The sequence below is a fragment of the Medicago sativa genome, chromosome 3 (genome assembly GCF_051527215.1).
Source record: "Medicago sativa cultivar Bolivia chromosome 3, Bolivia_mono, whole genome shotgun sequence".
Classification (NCBI taxonomy): domain Eukaryota; kingdom Viridiplantae; phylum Streptophyta; class Magnoliopsida; order Fabales; family Fabaceae; genus Medicago; species Medicago sativa.
The window spans coordinates 81077988-81094842 of record NC_140751.1 but is presented as its reverse complement, the minus strand read 5'-3'; the positions used below and the strand labels follow the sequence as shown (position 1 = coordinate 81094842).

Below are 16855 nucleotides of genomic sequence, written 5' to 3'. Positions count from 1 at the left end.
TTTTTTCCATTTTCCACCATTTCCCTTGTGATTCCTGTACTCTTCCATGGTTCCAAATCTTCACGAATCCATCTAAAGTGCTCTGGACATGATGTAGATGATGATGATGATGTCATAAAAGCTAACTACCGCTGGGGGTATTTTAGAATTTTCCATGTGTTATTAGGACATTCTTGATGTCATAAAAGCAATTTTCTTGATCTAATAGCCTCAGTATTCACAATCATTGCAATCCAGGCCACAAACCCTTTCATTCATTATACAGACTGCCATCAGAAAAAACGAACTGTTGTCTTTTTTACACAGTTCTAATTTTAAAACTTCACATTGGCCACAAAGGATGAAATGCCAAAACAAAAACAAGCTTACAGAAATTAGCGTTCAAATGGTAAATCTACAACAAGTGTCGGTCTTTTAGTTAGAACATCTTATCTTCTGTATCATATATCTCATCAAGAACAACTTGAGATATGCCTTTGCGCTGATTTTTCAGATCTGCCAATTCCTCCAACAAGCCAACTCAAAGGAGTAGCTAATAAAATCCATCTTTCAGTCGAATATCTCCTGAGATTCGATTATACTGTGCTGACTGAAAATATGAGACATAAGTTAAAGGTGAAGATGATAAAAAGTTGAAAATATGTTTTATAAATAACATGAAATAAAATAAAATAAAATAAAATAGTAGCATTGCTGGCCTTACTGGTCATCTTTTGCGACTCGATAATATCTCTCCGCATGCTGGCGCTGACCAATCAGTTGAGCAAAACGCTCGTCATGAGTAATTACAATTAGCTGAAAATTTTCCTGGCCTTTCCTGTCCTCCATGATCCTGCATAACAAGGAAGATAACAGCAGATATGTAAAATAAACAAGTCACTTTTAGCTATTTATTCAACTAGAAAATCCATTCAAAACCTCAGGATAGCCGCAGCCAGACTTTCAGCATTTGGACCGTCCAAATTTGTGGTTGGCTCATCCAATGCAAGAATTCCACAATTGAGGCAAAACGTTTCCGCTAAAGCCAACCGTATGATGAGAGATGCCAGTACCTGGAACCTCGCAAATAAGTCGAGCTTATTTAAGTTTAACTTAATTTTTAATTGTTCAACAAAACAAAAAAGCTTACTCTTTAATTGAAGAAAAAATTACTTGATATTGCATTTCCCAGTGATAACAGAACATACCTTCTGTCCTGCACTACATCTTCCTCTCATTTCTAACTCAGCATCACCAGTCTGCATGAGAACCTGTATGGTATACAATCAAGCAATATTTCAAAATCTGTATTGGAGATTTAGAAATCTTTTGAAGTAACCAATTTTCAATATAGAGATGGCAAACCTTATAACTGTAGGATCGGGTACCACCACCTTCGGAATCAGAATGAATACTAATGCAGTCAATATCCTGTCCTCTATAAGTCTGTTGCCACAATTCTCTTATAATTTTGTTGATTTCTTCCATTTTCATTGTGTGGAATCGCATCAGTGCTCTGAAAGATGAATGATATTGAATGTTAAAAATGTAGATTTTCACTAATAATTTATCATTACGTATCTTATTTTACTGATTAATAATACTTGAACACAACAAATGGTCAGTATAATATACTTTAATAATTCTTAATGCTCCATTAGGAAGTTTGGATGGGAGGGAATGTGAGGGCTTTGAAGGGAGGGAATGAGAGGGAAAAATAGAAAAATCCCTCACCTTATTTGAGACGGTGCTTTCGTAAATAACGATTATGATTAGTATATTTTTAATTTTGAAAATATTATAAAAGGATGGAAAATATTTAAAGAATTTTTTTAAACCCAACAAAATCCTCCTCCAATACATTTATTAAGTTCCCCATATCAAGGGGATTTTTTATTAAGAAAAAGAAACCCCCATTCAAGTTTGGGGATTATCCTTCACCTCTCATTGCAAAATGGAAGTGGATATATGTTTCAGCTTTTGAAGCACATGAAACAAACCACCATGAGAGAATTGGTCTTAGGAGCTCAAAAGAGGTGACCTTAATAAATTGATTATACATTGCAAAACCATGACTTATGACTAGCACATGTCAAAGAATACAAACTGAACAGATGCGATGATAAACATTACTGAAACTTACTTGTCAAGTGCATTGTAGTATCTGTCCAGGTCTTTGTTTGCCATTTCAGTTGTCTGTAAAGAAAAGTCGAGATGTTAACAATTTAATGTTGACACTGAGCATTAAATACTATTGTACAAAGCATACACAAGCAATATCGCACCACATTATACCTTAAGCTGGATAAGCTGGTCAAAATATCGCTTATCTATGTCCTTGTATTGGGCCTGCTTAAGATCAATCTTATTTTTGGAAATATTGCTTTGGTAAACATCTATTGTTCCTTTGCACCTGTTTAACTGTCACGAAGGTAGCAGTACACAAAAGAAAGAAAAAATGGAAAAACAAAGTCTATTATTCTGTGCTAGAAGGAAAAGTAAATACTAAATAACAATTGAAGATGTGACGACACAAATGGTAAAATGTACATCAATCATGGTTATTGGCATAGAAGTATGTCGGACATATGAAAATACCTCCGAAAGAAGCCTCTGCCTGTCCTGGGATAATTTCTGGTGTTCGGTTTGAATTGTGTCAGATACACCAATCTTCAACATATTTTCTTCAAGTATTTCAATTTCACGTTCAAGCTCATCTACTTCAGCTTTTGTTTTTCTGTAATTTAAGTTGTCCTCAATTTTTCTTCTAAGCGAATCAGTATTTCGCAACAAATCTTTCCTTTTGTCTAGTTCATCTATAATTTCCTGCATCCTGGTTTCACAACTTTGCAGTTGAGATTCTAATAGAGATTTCTTTTCGTGCAGCTCCTTCAACCTGTCTCCTTTCTTTGAGTTAGAGTACCTGGACAAACAAAACTTGTGTTTAGTAAAATTGAACTCTTGAAAATTTACAATTTTGGAGCTGAGAAGCTTACTCTTTGATCTTAGAAGTCATTCCAAAAACTGCTTCAGCTTCTTGCTGATAAATTCTCTTTTTTTCAACCAGATTCTCAAACTCGTGGTCAAGTCTAAGTTTCAATTCATTATAGTCAGCACGTATTTTATCTTTGCGCTTGGATAAAGGTCCAAAGGCTTCAGTCAGACTCTGCAAATGCCAAGATGTTAGATGGAATTATGCATTATGATTTGATATACGGAAAGAAGAAACTCCAGCGTTATAAAAAATGAAACGCGTAATGAATTTTAGAATTTTGATTGAGGCAAAGTTTTTGAAAAGCAGGTTTCTGATTTTTTTTTCCTCTAGAGAATGTTATTGTGGTAGAGAATTTTGAAAAATATGTAATTTCTACAGAAGAAAGCTATTTCCTTATTGGAAATAAACACAAATACAACATATTGAAATCAAAGATGAACTAAATACAACAGGCCCCTGTTTGCTGTGTTGAGGGAATTCATCACTTTATTGAATTTTTCTTTTGAATATGTGGGGAAGGGGGGGATCTCAAAAGACAATTGCACATATCTCAGATAATTAAATCACCTTCTCATCAAGATCAACTTGGGTCATTTCTTCTGTCAGTCGTTCTAATTCTTCTTCTAATCTTTTTACATCTTGCAATTTCATAGCTGCATTCATTTTATCAGCCCTTGCATTCTGCAACCGTGATTGAATACCTGATATATCAGTATCCATATTCCTCTGCTCATCCATCAAATTCGTCAACTCAGTATGCAAATTGTCCCTAGTAACCAAGATATGTATGAGAATAATATTAAGAGTAAGCAACATCAAACCAAGTAAGACATAGATTATAAAATTGTGTTAGTAAATAGTGAAAATTAACTGAATCTATTTACTTTGTTCCCTGCAATGCAACGAGCTCCAATTGAATTTCTTCTAGAGTCCTCACTTCTGGTCCTCCACAACCAAGCTCACTTTCTAAATCCTCAACTTTCTTTTGCAAAGTTTGAATTTCGAGGAAAATTCGATCAGCATGTTCAACATATTTCACCACCGGCTCAACCAACTCCTTGTCAGTCTTCACTTGAGCTAAAATACCTAAAACCTGAAACAAAATTACAGCAGTTGTATACGTTAACAACGGGAAAGGACAAATACATGACTCAACAAAACTAATAATCACCATCCGGAAACCATACATTAAAAAAAGAAAGTGGCACACATGAAGGGATAATCTACTTAAAAAAAGTTCAAGGAAGTATTTAAAGGAAAATATAATGATTACATCATCAAGTGCCTTGGATTTGTGATCCAGCTCTTCCTTGACTTGCTGGAGTTCCTTTTCAGCATTGGGGATTGTCTCCTTGCTAAGTTTAACATATTCTTCATACCATATACGAAGCTTCTCCAACTGCTGATAATCAGAGTCTGCACTTGAGGACTCCACAGCAAGAATTTTCAAATGTTCAGCTGAACTAGCAGCCTTCCCTCTTTGCTGTGATTAAAAGAAAAAGATAATTCAAAACCATATAAAGTTATTGGTCAGTATATTATGATAGGATGTAAATGTGCCAACCTTCTTGACAAAACTGTCTTCTTCTTCTGCCGAGAAAGAACGCTCACAGCAAGGGCAAAAATGATGAGCTCTTGCAACCCTTTCAAAAGGATCAAACATTTGTCGCATACCATCTGCAATGTTATATTTGCTGCAGGCAATCAACAGAAGTATTAATACATTTGAGACAACAATGGGGACAACACAAACAGCAATCTGATGTGGTCAAAAAAATGATTTCATCGGTGTGGTCTGGCATAATTTGACCTTTTCTGTACATCTCTTTTCTCCTTGGCAGACTCTAAAAGTTTTAGATAAGAATCGATTCCAGAGCCTTGCTGGTCCAAAGATTGAAGCTTGGATTCGATAAATTTCTTTCTTGCTGCAAAAAGTTATTTGTACAAATGGTGTGATTCTACATGTTTGAAGAAAGAAAGCATAGTAGACTAATGGACAAAGAAATGAAATAAATAAAAGCAAGTACCACTTGGGTATCATCAACCATATCAAGAGACACAGAATATGCTAAACTACATCTAGTCAATTAACCTTGGTAACTTTTGCTAATGGCGCTCAAAATCACAACGGATTGGGACTGGCCATCCATTCCCTTCCTTGATAGACAATATTGTCTTTTACATTCTTGAGTGTTCCTTAAATTTACTTGTGCTTAGTCGGTTAACGTGGTCTAATGATTGTTTGATTACCTTTACCAAAGACACTGTAATTCTGAAGGACTGGAGACAGACAATTGGTGTCAGATGTGAATCTAATAGTCTATACCAACTATCATGCTCAGACGGGTTATCCCGGTCTTTCTAAATTCCAGAAGTTATTGGTGAGTTATCCATGTTATCTGATTTGCCTTGTGAGTCATGTCAACCAGAGAAAGACACTTGCAGTCAGCTCCTCGATCGAGTCAATAAATGAGCTTCGTCCCTTTTTGCTTTACTTCACTCTGATATTTGAGGTCCTTGTCGTACTACTTCTACTATTTGGTCTAAATACTTTGTTACTCCACTTTTATCAGGAAATTAAAAGTTAAAACTCAGTTTGGTGTTTAACGTACACGTTCTACGCAGTGATAATGCTCGAAAATGTGTCCTGACAATTTCAAACTTGTATGGCTTCCCATCATGGTCGCCAAAATCACGTTTTTAATCGTACAAACGTATGATTTTGCAATTTTGATTTCCTGTTGTGATCTGGAGTCTATGTAGAATCAGATTATTGCGGAATCAGGTGGGATAACAACTTTTAATTGTTAAATCATATAATCTGCAATTTGTTTACCATTTATATGATTTTGGGTAGATTCTTGTTTTGTCCTGCGATACACAGATCTAGGGTGACACAAAAGTGTAACTGGAGAGAATTGAAAGACTATAGTTTTTTTAATACAACAACAACCAATCCTTATCCCACTAAGTGGGGTCGGCTACATGGATCAAATTACACCATGGTGTTCTATCATAAACCATATTTGGATCCAACTCATTGACTTCTAAATCCTTTCTAATGGTTTCTCTAATAGTTTCCCTAGGCCTCCCTCTACCTCTTTTAACCTGACTCTCCTTCATTTGATCTACTCTTCTTATGACGGCATCTACGGGTCTTCTCTCTACATGTCCAAACCATCTAAGCCTATTTTCTACCAACTTTTCTACTATAGGTGCTACCCCCACTCTCTCTCTAACGGTGTCTTTTCTACTATAGTTTTTTTAATGATTGAAGAAAATGAATTGAGTTATCAGAAAACTGTTCAGAATACGGTTAATATAGGTGCTCGAAACCTGCACCCACACCCAAAATAACCACCTATGCCAGCAGGCAGGGAACATTTTAACAAACAGATGTCAGCACGGCAATAGCCAATACAGAAAACTGCAATAAAGCTTGCTATGCAAGTGTGAGATAGGATTTTCCCCCCTTTTGCAGCATTGTTAGTGTCTCTTTCTTCTTTCCTTTTATCCCCCTATCTTTCACGCTAGCACCCGACGTCCTCCATCATTGCTACTGCCCATCATCTTCCACCACTGCAACTGTGGCAGGCCATTAATGCACAGCACTCTCCACCACTTCCATCGCCTATCAACTTTCACCATTGCCACCCCACACTCTCCACTATCATCACTGCTGCTCTGCAGTCTACACCCTTCACCACAGCCATCTTCCATTTGTGTCATTGGCAACTGACAAAAGCTTAATTTTATCATTTATATATAAGACCACCCGAGGAAGAAGTTAATCGCTTGACTCAAGAACGAGTTTCATGATCTTTGTTCTAACTTGGTTAAGGCTAAACAAACACAGGAGGGTTGTTTCCTATGTTGTTGGGGATTGGGTATATCTCAAGTTGCAGCCCTCTAGGCTGAAATCGTCGGTCAAGAAAATTAATGAAAATTTGAGTGCTTGTTTCTATGGACCATACCATATCACAAAGATCATAAGTCACGTGGCTTACCAACTTGACCTTCCTTCTGGAAGTAAAATCCATCCAGACTATCACACCAGGGGTCAATGACAATCCTCAACTATTGCCCAATATGTTGTCAGAAGACTTCAAATTACAAATGGAGCCCAAAGAAGTCAAAGCAATCGGTTGGGAATGTTGAAAGTGTTGATTCAGTGGAATGATTCGCCAGACTTTGAAGCTACTTGGAAGTCTTTTGATGCCATTGGCCAACTGTTTCCATTTTTTCACCTTGAGGACAAGATGAAACTTTTGGGGGGAGTATTGTTAGTGGACCTCATATTAATCATGTTTCATTAGGCGTGTTCCCAAGTGATTAGGCCCAAGTTAATGTAATTGTGCTTGTGTTTAAATAGAATAAGGATGGGAAGACACATTCCCATTGGGTAGTTTTATGTAGGTTTGGCTGGGAGAGACTGGGGTCTCTAATTCCTAGAGGTTATATTATTCTGACAGTTAGTTTCAGCACTAGCAGCAGTTTGTATTTTCAACCGTATTGTAACCAACTCTGCAGGAAGTTATTCCTAAGAGTTTATGATACAAGAACCACTTTCATATAATCTGTTCCCCATATGTTTGAATACACCAGATCTGTCATAGATCAATCAATTTATTATGTATTGTTTTGAGGCTATTTAAAATCGACTTTGTTATGTTAATTGGGATAGATGATGTTCAACATATGTTTCTCTTTTCTCTCTCTCTCAACACTAAGTAATGCTTATTGCTATATTATTGCTAGGTAGAATGATGTGGCCTTCAATAGCACTGTAAAAACTATACATAGATTTGAACGAAGAAACCAAACTTCTACTTTCATAGTGGTTTTCCAGATAAACAATGCAAGGAAGATCATTTATATACAAATTGTTTAAATGATAGATAAAACTAACATGACATATCCTTTTGGTGTTTAGATAAGTTATTGTCTGCTTCTTGTACTTTCATCTGCAAAACATTTACTTCCTTGTCAGCTTCTCGATACTTAGCATTCAGATCATCAAATTCAGCTACAACAGTCCTGCACCATAAATGGAATTAATACAAGGGAATTCGTGAACATTTAACACAAAGAAAGCTTTTTTACTAAACTGAAATATGATAGATAAGCAGGCAAAAGCAAAAGTTTAACGGCAAAAGAACCTACGGCGTTGAGAATAATAATAATTTTTAAGAATGTCATGTGCATGGCCTCTTAGATGCTTGATTTAGAAAATAAGCACCAAATTCATTTTAATACTGAAATCTATTTATCTCATCATGAAAGTATGATATACTTGGCTCATACCCGCCCTGATATTGCCTTTTCTGTCAACGTTGTCAGTCAGTTTATGCACTCTCCTTATGAAGAGCATCTTGAGGTTTTCTACAGAATTTTGAGATACTTGCTTAGCAGATGCTCAAAGGTTGATCTTGCTAAAGTCTTCGTTAAAATATTACGTCACCTTTAAAAGAGAACTCTTTTTACTGAAATAATACACTTTGCAGTTCCTCTAATATTTAAAATACAGATCCTGAAAGAAGGGATTTTTACAGCTTCTCTGTGATTTTCTGCTTCAGGATTCATTAAGGAGTTCATTTTTCTAAACTTTTGAGGGAATGCAGAGCTCCTTTGAACCAATTTAGTTTTATTTCTGCTTTTTATTTTAAAGTAAGATAAGTAATCCTCAACTTTCTCCCTCTTCTCTACTTTCAACAAATACTTGCAACATAAGGCAATGAATAAATAAACAACGACTTGACCAGTCTATCTTGTTAAATTTAAAATAGCTTAAAAAAGGAATAGTATAATCAGGAAAACAGTGCATACATACAACCGGATAAACTAGATCCAAAGAAAGAGAAATTCCAGCAAATTTCTTGTGATTCAACTGGAAGTAGAAAAGACCAAGTACAAAAACACTAAATGTGAAATTTCTTGAAGATAAAATTACAAGTTTGACATAGACAGTCAAAGAGAATTCCAACCTTAATGCTTGTGTGATTTCCTTCTTCAGGTCCTTATCAGAAGGAATCCTCCCTTTTAGCACCCTTCTTATTTTATCTTTTTGGTCATCAATTCTGTAAAGTGTATAAAAGATACAGTAGAAACGCTTTAAATTAATACTCGGTAAATTAATAAACTCTCTAAAATAATAAATCTGTCCGGTCCCGACTTGGGCCAATGTAAAAAATTGAAAAACTCGATAAAATAATAAGATAATAATTTTTCGGGAGATCCCTTTATAATTTTCGGTCCCAAGAAAATCATAAATTAATAATTCATAGAAACTGAAAAAAAAATATATTACACTCTATTGAAATATGATTCAATAGTTGTCTATTTTCCTTTAAGTTCAAAAGTCATTATTGATTTCCAATGCATATGAACACAGTAGTTACTAATTTACGTTGAGTCACAAGGTTCGCTGCAACGTAATTCTAAAAGGCATAGACTAATTTGCCTTTTTGTTTGGTATGTACAGTATAATTACTTAAAAACTCTTTAAATTAATAATTATTAATTTATCGATAAATTAATAATTATTAATTTATCGATAAATTAATAACTCTCTAAATTAATAAATTTCTCCGGTCCTGACATTATTAATTTATAGAGTTTTAACTGTATAATTCTGAAAAAAGAAGTTAATAAAAGAAGGAAAAATAAAATTGATCTACATCTTTTTATGTTGCTTCTTCTTTGTCTCCAAATCTCCCTTCATAAGAGATAATTTTTCTCTTTCCTTTGAATCAGTAGCCATTGTAAGCATCTCTCGATTGAGAGCTCTAATCTTTTGCTCCACATTAAGGGCTTTATTTTCGATTTCACTTTTCTTTAGTTCAAATTCTCTTTCATCACGTTGTTTGATCTTCCCCTCCAGACGAATTTGCTGCAAGCATTACTTGAAGTTATGTTATCAGATTTTCCAGAAGTCTAAAATTGAAGTTGTAAACTACCAAACAACACCGAAGAGTAACTTCGACTCACCAATTCTCTTTCTCTCTCGTCTAAATGAGAAACATCTATATTAGATATTTCAAGTTCGAATGACTCAAGCTCATTTTTCTTCTCTTCAATGCGCTTTATAATGCCAGCCTGCATGCACAATAACGTATTAACACAGTAAAAATAACATAGTAATTTGACAAGAAATGGGCAGATTCAAACACTAAACCTTGTGCTCTCTCTTAGTTTGTATTTTAGCTTCAGTATTTTGCCAACTTTCATTTGCATTTAAGTAGCAATCCCATGCCATCTTGAGTTCAGTGTTATTTGCATTCTGTAGAAAAGATGCAAAAACAAGAAGTCAATTCTCCCATCATCGGTCGGAGGTCTCTAGGATATTTTAGATCTAATAACATTACTAACATATCCAAGATTAAAGAATAATATTGTTTTCTTCCTCAGGAAATGGTGAAAACAACTTGAACATTGCTAATACAGAGAGAATGAGAGAAAACTAATTTGGAATTTCATGAATTCCTTTTGAATATTTTTTCTAATGATGAATCTTGAGAGATTTACAAGATTTATGGAGTGCTTTTCAGCTGGGGCTAAACCTGCACCCAACACTAACAAACTTTCACTGCAAGCTTGGCAGTTATAACTGCCAGAGCTGACATGGCACACCTTTAAATGCTGACGTGACACGCTCTAACCAACACATCAAGACACTAATATGTTTGGATAGATGGAATGGAATGGAATGGAGTGGTATTTTGTCACATTCCATTGTTTGGATTTGTAAAATTTTAATGGAGTGGGATGGAGCATGATGGAATCCATTCCATCCAATACCACCACTTCTTCATGTTTTTCATTCCATGCAATTTGCGAGGTATGGAATGGAATAGACTTTCTTCATTTATATAATTACCATTTTATCCCGCTTTTATTTATACCACCATTTATTATTGCGTATACGTGCTTGCTTTGTTGTGACTTCCGTCTTCTTCTACGTTGGTTTTTTCTTTTTTGAAAAAATCTACGTTGGTTTTTCTTTGCTGATAGTGAGACAATTCAACTTGGAACAAAATTTGAACTATAACACTTACAAGAAAATAAGGGATAAATTGTAAAAACTAATTTTATATATCTAGTAAGTCTTCAAATTTTGTTATTATATATATATATATATATATATATATATATATATATATATAAATCATTTTAATAGTAGATAATATGTTTTAATTTTATATAATATTTTTAAAGGGTAAAATTGGAATAAAAAAGTTATAACTCACTCCATTCCGTCAACTTTCCAAACAATGGAATGGTAAATTTGTTCCATTCCATCATAAAATACCCAAACAATGGAATGGACTCTCTATTCCATTCCGCTCCGTTCCATTCCATTATATTTCGTTCCGCTCTGTTCCATTACGTTCCATCAATCCAAACAGAGCCTAAGTAATACAAGCTGCTTATTATTTGTAGCAGCAACATATGAGATAGCAACTCAAACATATGGTCTATTTAGAGAACCAGAATCTTTAAACAAGAAAATAAATACATCTTGAGAATATAAGTTATATAACAGAAGGACAGGAGCATAGGGTGATATCCTTCTAAAGAAAACACCTAATCAAAGATCTACATCAATTCAGCAAAGAATGCCAATCTCTGTATATTCAGCAAAGAAACCCTATACTAGTCGAGTACCCATGAAGAATATGAAAAGATCATTTATCCGAAACCCCAAAAATTGAATAATAGGAAGAAATCATCCTTGAAAATCTGCCATTTCCCAATTTCTGTCCAATCAAAGGCGCATAAAAATGAATATATATTCATATAACCAAAAAGAGAGAACAGAAGGGTCACCTTTTTATCTTCAAGATCCTTCTCAAGATCCCCCAACCTTGATTTTACACGATTAGTGAGGTTCAAAGCATCCTCAGCACTGAAGGGTGGCTTTGGAAGAGATCCCAAGTTATACCTATCAAAAATATTTTTAATGCAACAATCTCGTTCACTCCTCAGAGACATGTGAGCCTGCAGTTTGAATCAGAGAAAAATTACAACAACATTCCAAGCAGCAAGATGTCAGTATTGGCAATGTATCAATTCATTTACTTCTGCTTCAGTTTGTAGCTTGCTGATCTCCCAGATGGAGTTATCGATGGTCTTCTTGAGGACAGGAAATTTTGTGTTAATGTCAGACTTCTCTCTATCCAACTTGCTTATTTGTGTTTGTGAATTTGCAATCTTTTCATCAAACTTGGTCTTCGATTCCATCAACTCCTCATCAGGTTCTAATAAATATACAAAGCAGAAGAAAGCATGAGAAACTTACAATATATTATGATGGCCATTTATGAGCAGATCTAATAAGGATTAAAAGATAACAAGATAGAAAAGTATGAATTTAAAACTGGCTCGCTGTTGTAATGCATATGCCATGGTCAACATTTACACACCTTCAAACTCCTCCTCAAGGTCGGAATATTGCTTCTGTTGTGACCTAAATAGAGTGCTTCGTTCTGTAGTTTTACTTGATATTTGCCCCTTTAGCTCCAGCAAATGTTTCAATGTTTTATCCACATGATCAATTTTAGCGTCCAAATCTTTAATGCTTCCATCCAACTGCTGTATCTGATCTTTTAGAGATTCTGCTTTCTCTTGATCCTGTGTGATGTTTTCCCGAAGCTATAAGGAAATAAAATAAGGTAATTAGATTCTCTTTTCCATCTATTTTGGGACATTATGGTGATTAGAAAGTGTCTTCCGGTTAGGGAGACTATAATTTATTTAGCGTCGTATGCACTTTGTTTTAATTTGTAAAGCTGTCATATTACTTCATTTTCATAGATTACTTATTTATATGGCTTCCAATATTAAAGATAGCAAACTTGATGATATATATATATATATATATATATATATATATATAGGGGATGTATCAAGTGAGAGGAGTATCTATTGTGAGAGGTGAGAGGACTCATTAATAGCCATTAGATTAAATTGTGTGGCTTAGATTAAAAGCTCCATCTAAAATTAATTGCACATGATTTTCTTCCTTCTTTCTTTTCGCATCTCCTTCTTTATCTTTTCCAGTTTCCCCTTCCTCTTCTTCCTTCTCTAATTAATTCAGATGCAATTCAGAGAAACAAATCAGCTGCAATTCAAAGTTAATAGTCCAAAAGGATCCTATTACGGCAGCCGCGATGGAGTCCAAAAGGGGATTCTTCTCTTCTCTCTGTAAAAACCTGATATAGATCTCAATCGATTTTTGCTACAGGGAGAATAATTGGTGGAGATGGATTGCCAGTTTCCAAATTACGGCGGAGGTATTACACACCAGAACCGGTGGTGATGCATCGCCGTCTCGGTGCTTAGGTTTGCAAGAAATAGGTCTGAATTGAGAGCAAGTTTTAACGTGAGATGAGTGAATCCATTAAAATAGGTTATGATTAATTAATGGTTGTGAAAGACTAAATTGCTGTTCTATTGTAAAAGACTACAGAAAACAAACATTTGTATTGAAACCATTGCTGTGGTTGAGGGAAGGGAAGAAGAATGAAGCACCGTGAAGGAAGAGAGAAGGGCAGGTGTGCAGCATTAACCTCATCATAAGAAATTAAAAATCTTGACCATTTATTTTAATCAAGTGGTTAATATTTAATGCTCTCACCCTCTCATAATAAGATATGCTCTCATTTGATACACCCTCTATATATATATATATATATATATATATATATATATATATATATATAGGGGAGGGATATATTGACTCCAAGAGTAAGTAAGTAGAGTTACTCCAAATCACTACCTTCCATTTATTTTAATCTAATGGTCCTAATTAATTGCTAATTCATCTTATGTGAGTATTATTTACGCAATCATTCTCTTGCCTATGTGAACCTGCTTCATGCGATTGTTTCCAATCCATTTAGATTAGATTCCGATCATCAACATAATATAATAGATCGATGAACAGGCAGCGAAAATCTGACAAATCTTCAATAATTTTCTTCAACAGAGGAGATTAACAACAATAAATTGAATCATTGGATTAAAACAATATTATCTTTTATACATAAATTGGCAGTAAGTGTGTGATTGGTTGATCGAAGCAATTGAAACATAGAACAATTGCAAGATGTAGAAAAACAATCCAATGGTTGATTGGGTTGTGGAATCTTGTTGTGCAAAATCAGAAAGCACCAAAATCAGAAAAACCTGCTAATTTGATCGAAGCAATTGGGAAGGGAGTGGAAACGAAAAGGGGAGGGAATGATTGCGTAAAGTAGTACTCACACAAGATGAATTAGCAATTAATTAGGACCATTAGATTAAAATAAATTGAAGGTAGTGATTTGGAGTAACTCTACTTACTTACTCTTGGAGTCAATATATCCCTACCCGTATATATATATATATATATATATATATATATATATATATATATATGGGGTTTGCTAACTTAGACCAACAAAAAACATGAAGGTCCAAGTTAGCAAAAGTGCACCTTTCCATTTGGACAAAAAAACCAATATCCACTAGTGTAAACCAATTTAAAGTAAGGGATAGTTTAGTAAATATCCCTCAAGCTATTTGTTATAAAATAAAAGTGAGTCTAAGTTGGCAAATTGGTGCAAGTTAACAAATATGTTTTAATGAAAATTACTAAAGTAACCCTCAAGCTATTTGTAATAAAATAAAGTGGGTCTAAGTTAGCAAATTAGTGCAAGTTAACAAATATGTTTTAATGAAAATTACTAAAGTAACCCTCAAGCTATTAGTTTTAAATAATAAAGATGAGAATGTTGCGTTGAATGGGTGGTAAGACTAGACGGGATAGGATTAGAAATGATAACATTAAAGAGAGTTGAGGTAGCAGAACCAAAATAAAGTGTTTTTTCTTCATGTTTAGCCCATCTCGAGGCATAGCAGAACTTTTCCTGCTTCACTCCACTTCGGCCCCCAAAAAGACACAGTGACACAAAAAGGGCACACCAAGGCAGGGGAAAAAAAGAGTATAAATAATTTTAAACACTTCATGTGATTACATTTACTTTTGACTTAGAGAACAAAGGCATATCCATCAGGGATTTTCTAGAGTTTATGTTCAAGGTTATTAAAATATAGAATAGCAAGGAAAAATAAAATTTTGTCAGTAGAATTCTTAATTTTGAGAAAAGAAAGTAACCGTATAAGCCGCATCTTTCAGAGTTTGAAGATTTTCCAGTTTCAGCTTGTAAGTCTTTATCTCTTGAGCTTGATCCTTGTGAAGTTTCTTTATAACCTCAAGTGCCTTTGTGTATCTGCTCAGTACAAGAGCACACAATCACAACCAACTCTAAGTCAAGAACAACAGCATTTTCAGCATAATCCATCCAGTAAGTTAAATGGAAATGGACTAATATGATGCTATCGCAGCAGAGTCGAAAGTGTGACAAAACTATATGTTTGAATTGTGATAGGTTTAACGGCATTACGCAAGGAACAAGAGAAATGAAAGAGGGATAAGTAGAAGGTACCGAGTTGCAGAAAAGATATCATCAAACTTCTTCTTTAACGTGGAAGGGTCTTGAAGTGGCCAATTTGCTTCATCTTGATGAACGAATATAACATTTTCCAAAATGGCCTTTGAAACACCCATGAGCGCAGGAATCTCTCGATCCATGTCAGCACATCTATAGCTAAGGCAAACTTTCTAATAGACCAGAACAAACAAGTCAAGTTAATTCGAGAACTAAAACTATACACAGCAAAACAAAAAACAAACTCAGCTAGTAAAGTACATACCATAATATAAATATAAGGAAATTGAAGAAGAAAAAAAAAAAACTTACATTTTCAAGTATTTAAGACTTTGTTTGGCAATAATAGTTGATAGTTGATAAGCTAGCTTATTGCGTGTAGCTGATAAGCTAGCTAGTTGAATATGGAGTGTTTAGTAAAATTAGCAGTTGAGCTAGCTTATAAATATGAAATGACATAAAAAAATATGTTTACGCTACAAGGTAGTAAAAATAAGTTATAAGTCTGATAAAATGAGCGTGACCAAACGAGTCTTTTTTTGCATAAGCTGAAATGACCTTGTGCTAAAAATACCCTAAGTTTGATTAGAAGAATGATACCTCGCCGGAATGAGGATTAATAGTTTGAAGCACACTCTCAATTGCTTTGTATTCCATCTTAGATGCTTTTTGCGTGAGTTGAAATGACCTTATGCAAACCACGTCTCTACCGGCAGCGGTTTTGAACCGGAGCTTAATCTGTCCCTTCGTTTCGGTTTCTCCCGCAACCTTCAGTGAAGCGAAGACACAATTTCATATGAATAATTTCAAAAAATAATAATAATCGGTGAATGATATAGTAAGAGAGAGAGAGAGAGAGAGAGAGAGAGAGGGAGAGAGAGAGAGAGAGAGTAACCTTGGGGTCGTGAATGAAGCTGTGACCAGACCTAGCATTAGGAGGTAACTCACCGGTGCAAGAAAGCTTCAAGCATTCAATGATAGTCTGCAAAAAAATGCATGTGTGTGAATCGATTAAATTGATTGAATGAGAGTGCTGATTTGGAAATGAAATGGAACATACGGTTTTGCCGGCACCGTTAGGACCGACGATTAGGGTTAAGGGTTTGAAGAAGGTGATGACGTTCTTGTTCTCCGGGTCGAAACTTCGGATGCCTTTGATCAGCATCTTGTCCACCGTACTCATTGTTGCTTTTCTTCGCTTCTTCTTCTCCGAGTCACTCACTGTTTGTTCATATTCTCACTCTGCTTCTCTCACTCGTGCTCGCTACTCTTTGTCAATGTCTGACTAAGTAGACTACCCGCTCTTTTAATAATTTAATAATTTTGGAATTGGGCCTTCCACTACTACTAAAAAATGGGTTCAAATATATCGAAAAAAAAAATTTGTAAA

The 16855-nt window shown here is 34.8% G+C and overlaps 1 protein-coding gene across 2 annotated transcripts; it reads right to left on the bottom strand.

Moving 5' to 3' along the window:
- Positions 1 to 216: 216 nt before the first annotated feature.
- On the bottom strand, positions 217 to 16744 carry RAD50 (DNA repair-recombination protein (RAD50)). Of its 2 annotated transcripts, XM_085754567.1 has the most exons (27): positions 16526 to 16744; positions 16361 to 16447; positions 16066 to 16233; positions 15463 to 15638; positions 15132 to 15246; positions 12397 to 12625; positions 12053 to 12231; positions 11801 to 11971; positions 10149 to 10253; positions 9962 to 10069; positions 9652 to 9863; positions 8959 to 9051; positions 7884 to 8011; positions 4785 to 4899; positions 4539 to 4668; positions 4248 to 4457; positions 3859 to 4067; positions 3542 to 3743; positions 2976 to 3145; positions 2578 to 2902; positions 2275 to 2400; positions 2123 to 2175; positions 1345 to 1495; positions 1188 to 1250; positions 919 to 1052; positions 704 to 832; positions 217 to 589 (listed from the first exon to the last, which is right to left on the bottom strand). In XM_085754567.1, exons 1-27 carry the CDS (start codon positions 16646 to 16648, stop codon positions 550 to 552), a joined length of 3951 nt encoding a protein of 1316 aa, XP_085610693.1. In that variant the 5' UTR covers positions 16649 to 16744; the 3' UTR covers positions 217 to 549. The 2 variants fall into 2 exon arrangements, with proteins under 2 accessions (XP_085610693.1, XP_085610692.1); XM_085754566.1 differs by having other exon boundaries at positions 16361 to 16744.
- Positions 16745 to 16855: the final 111 nt, after the last annotated feature.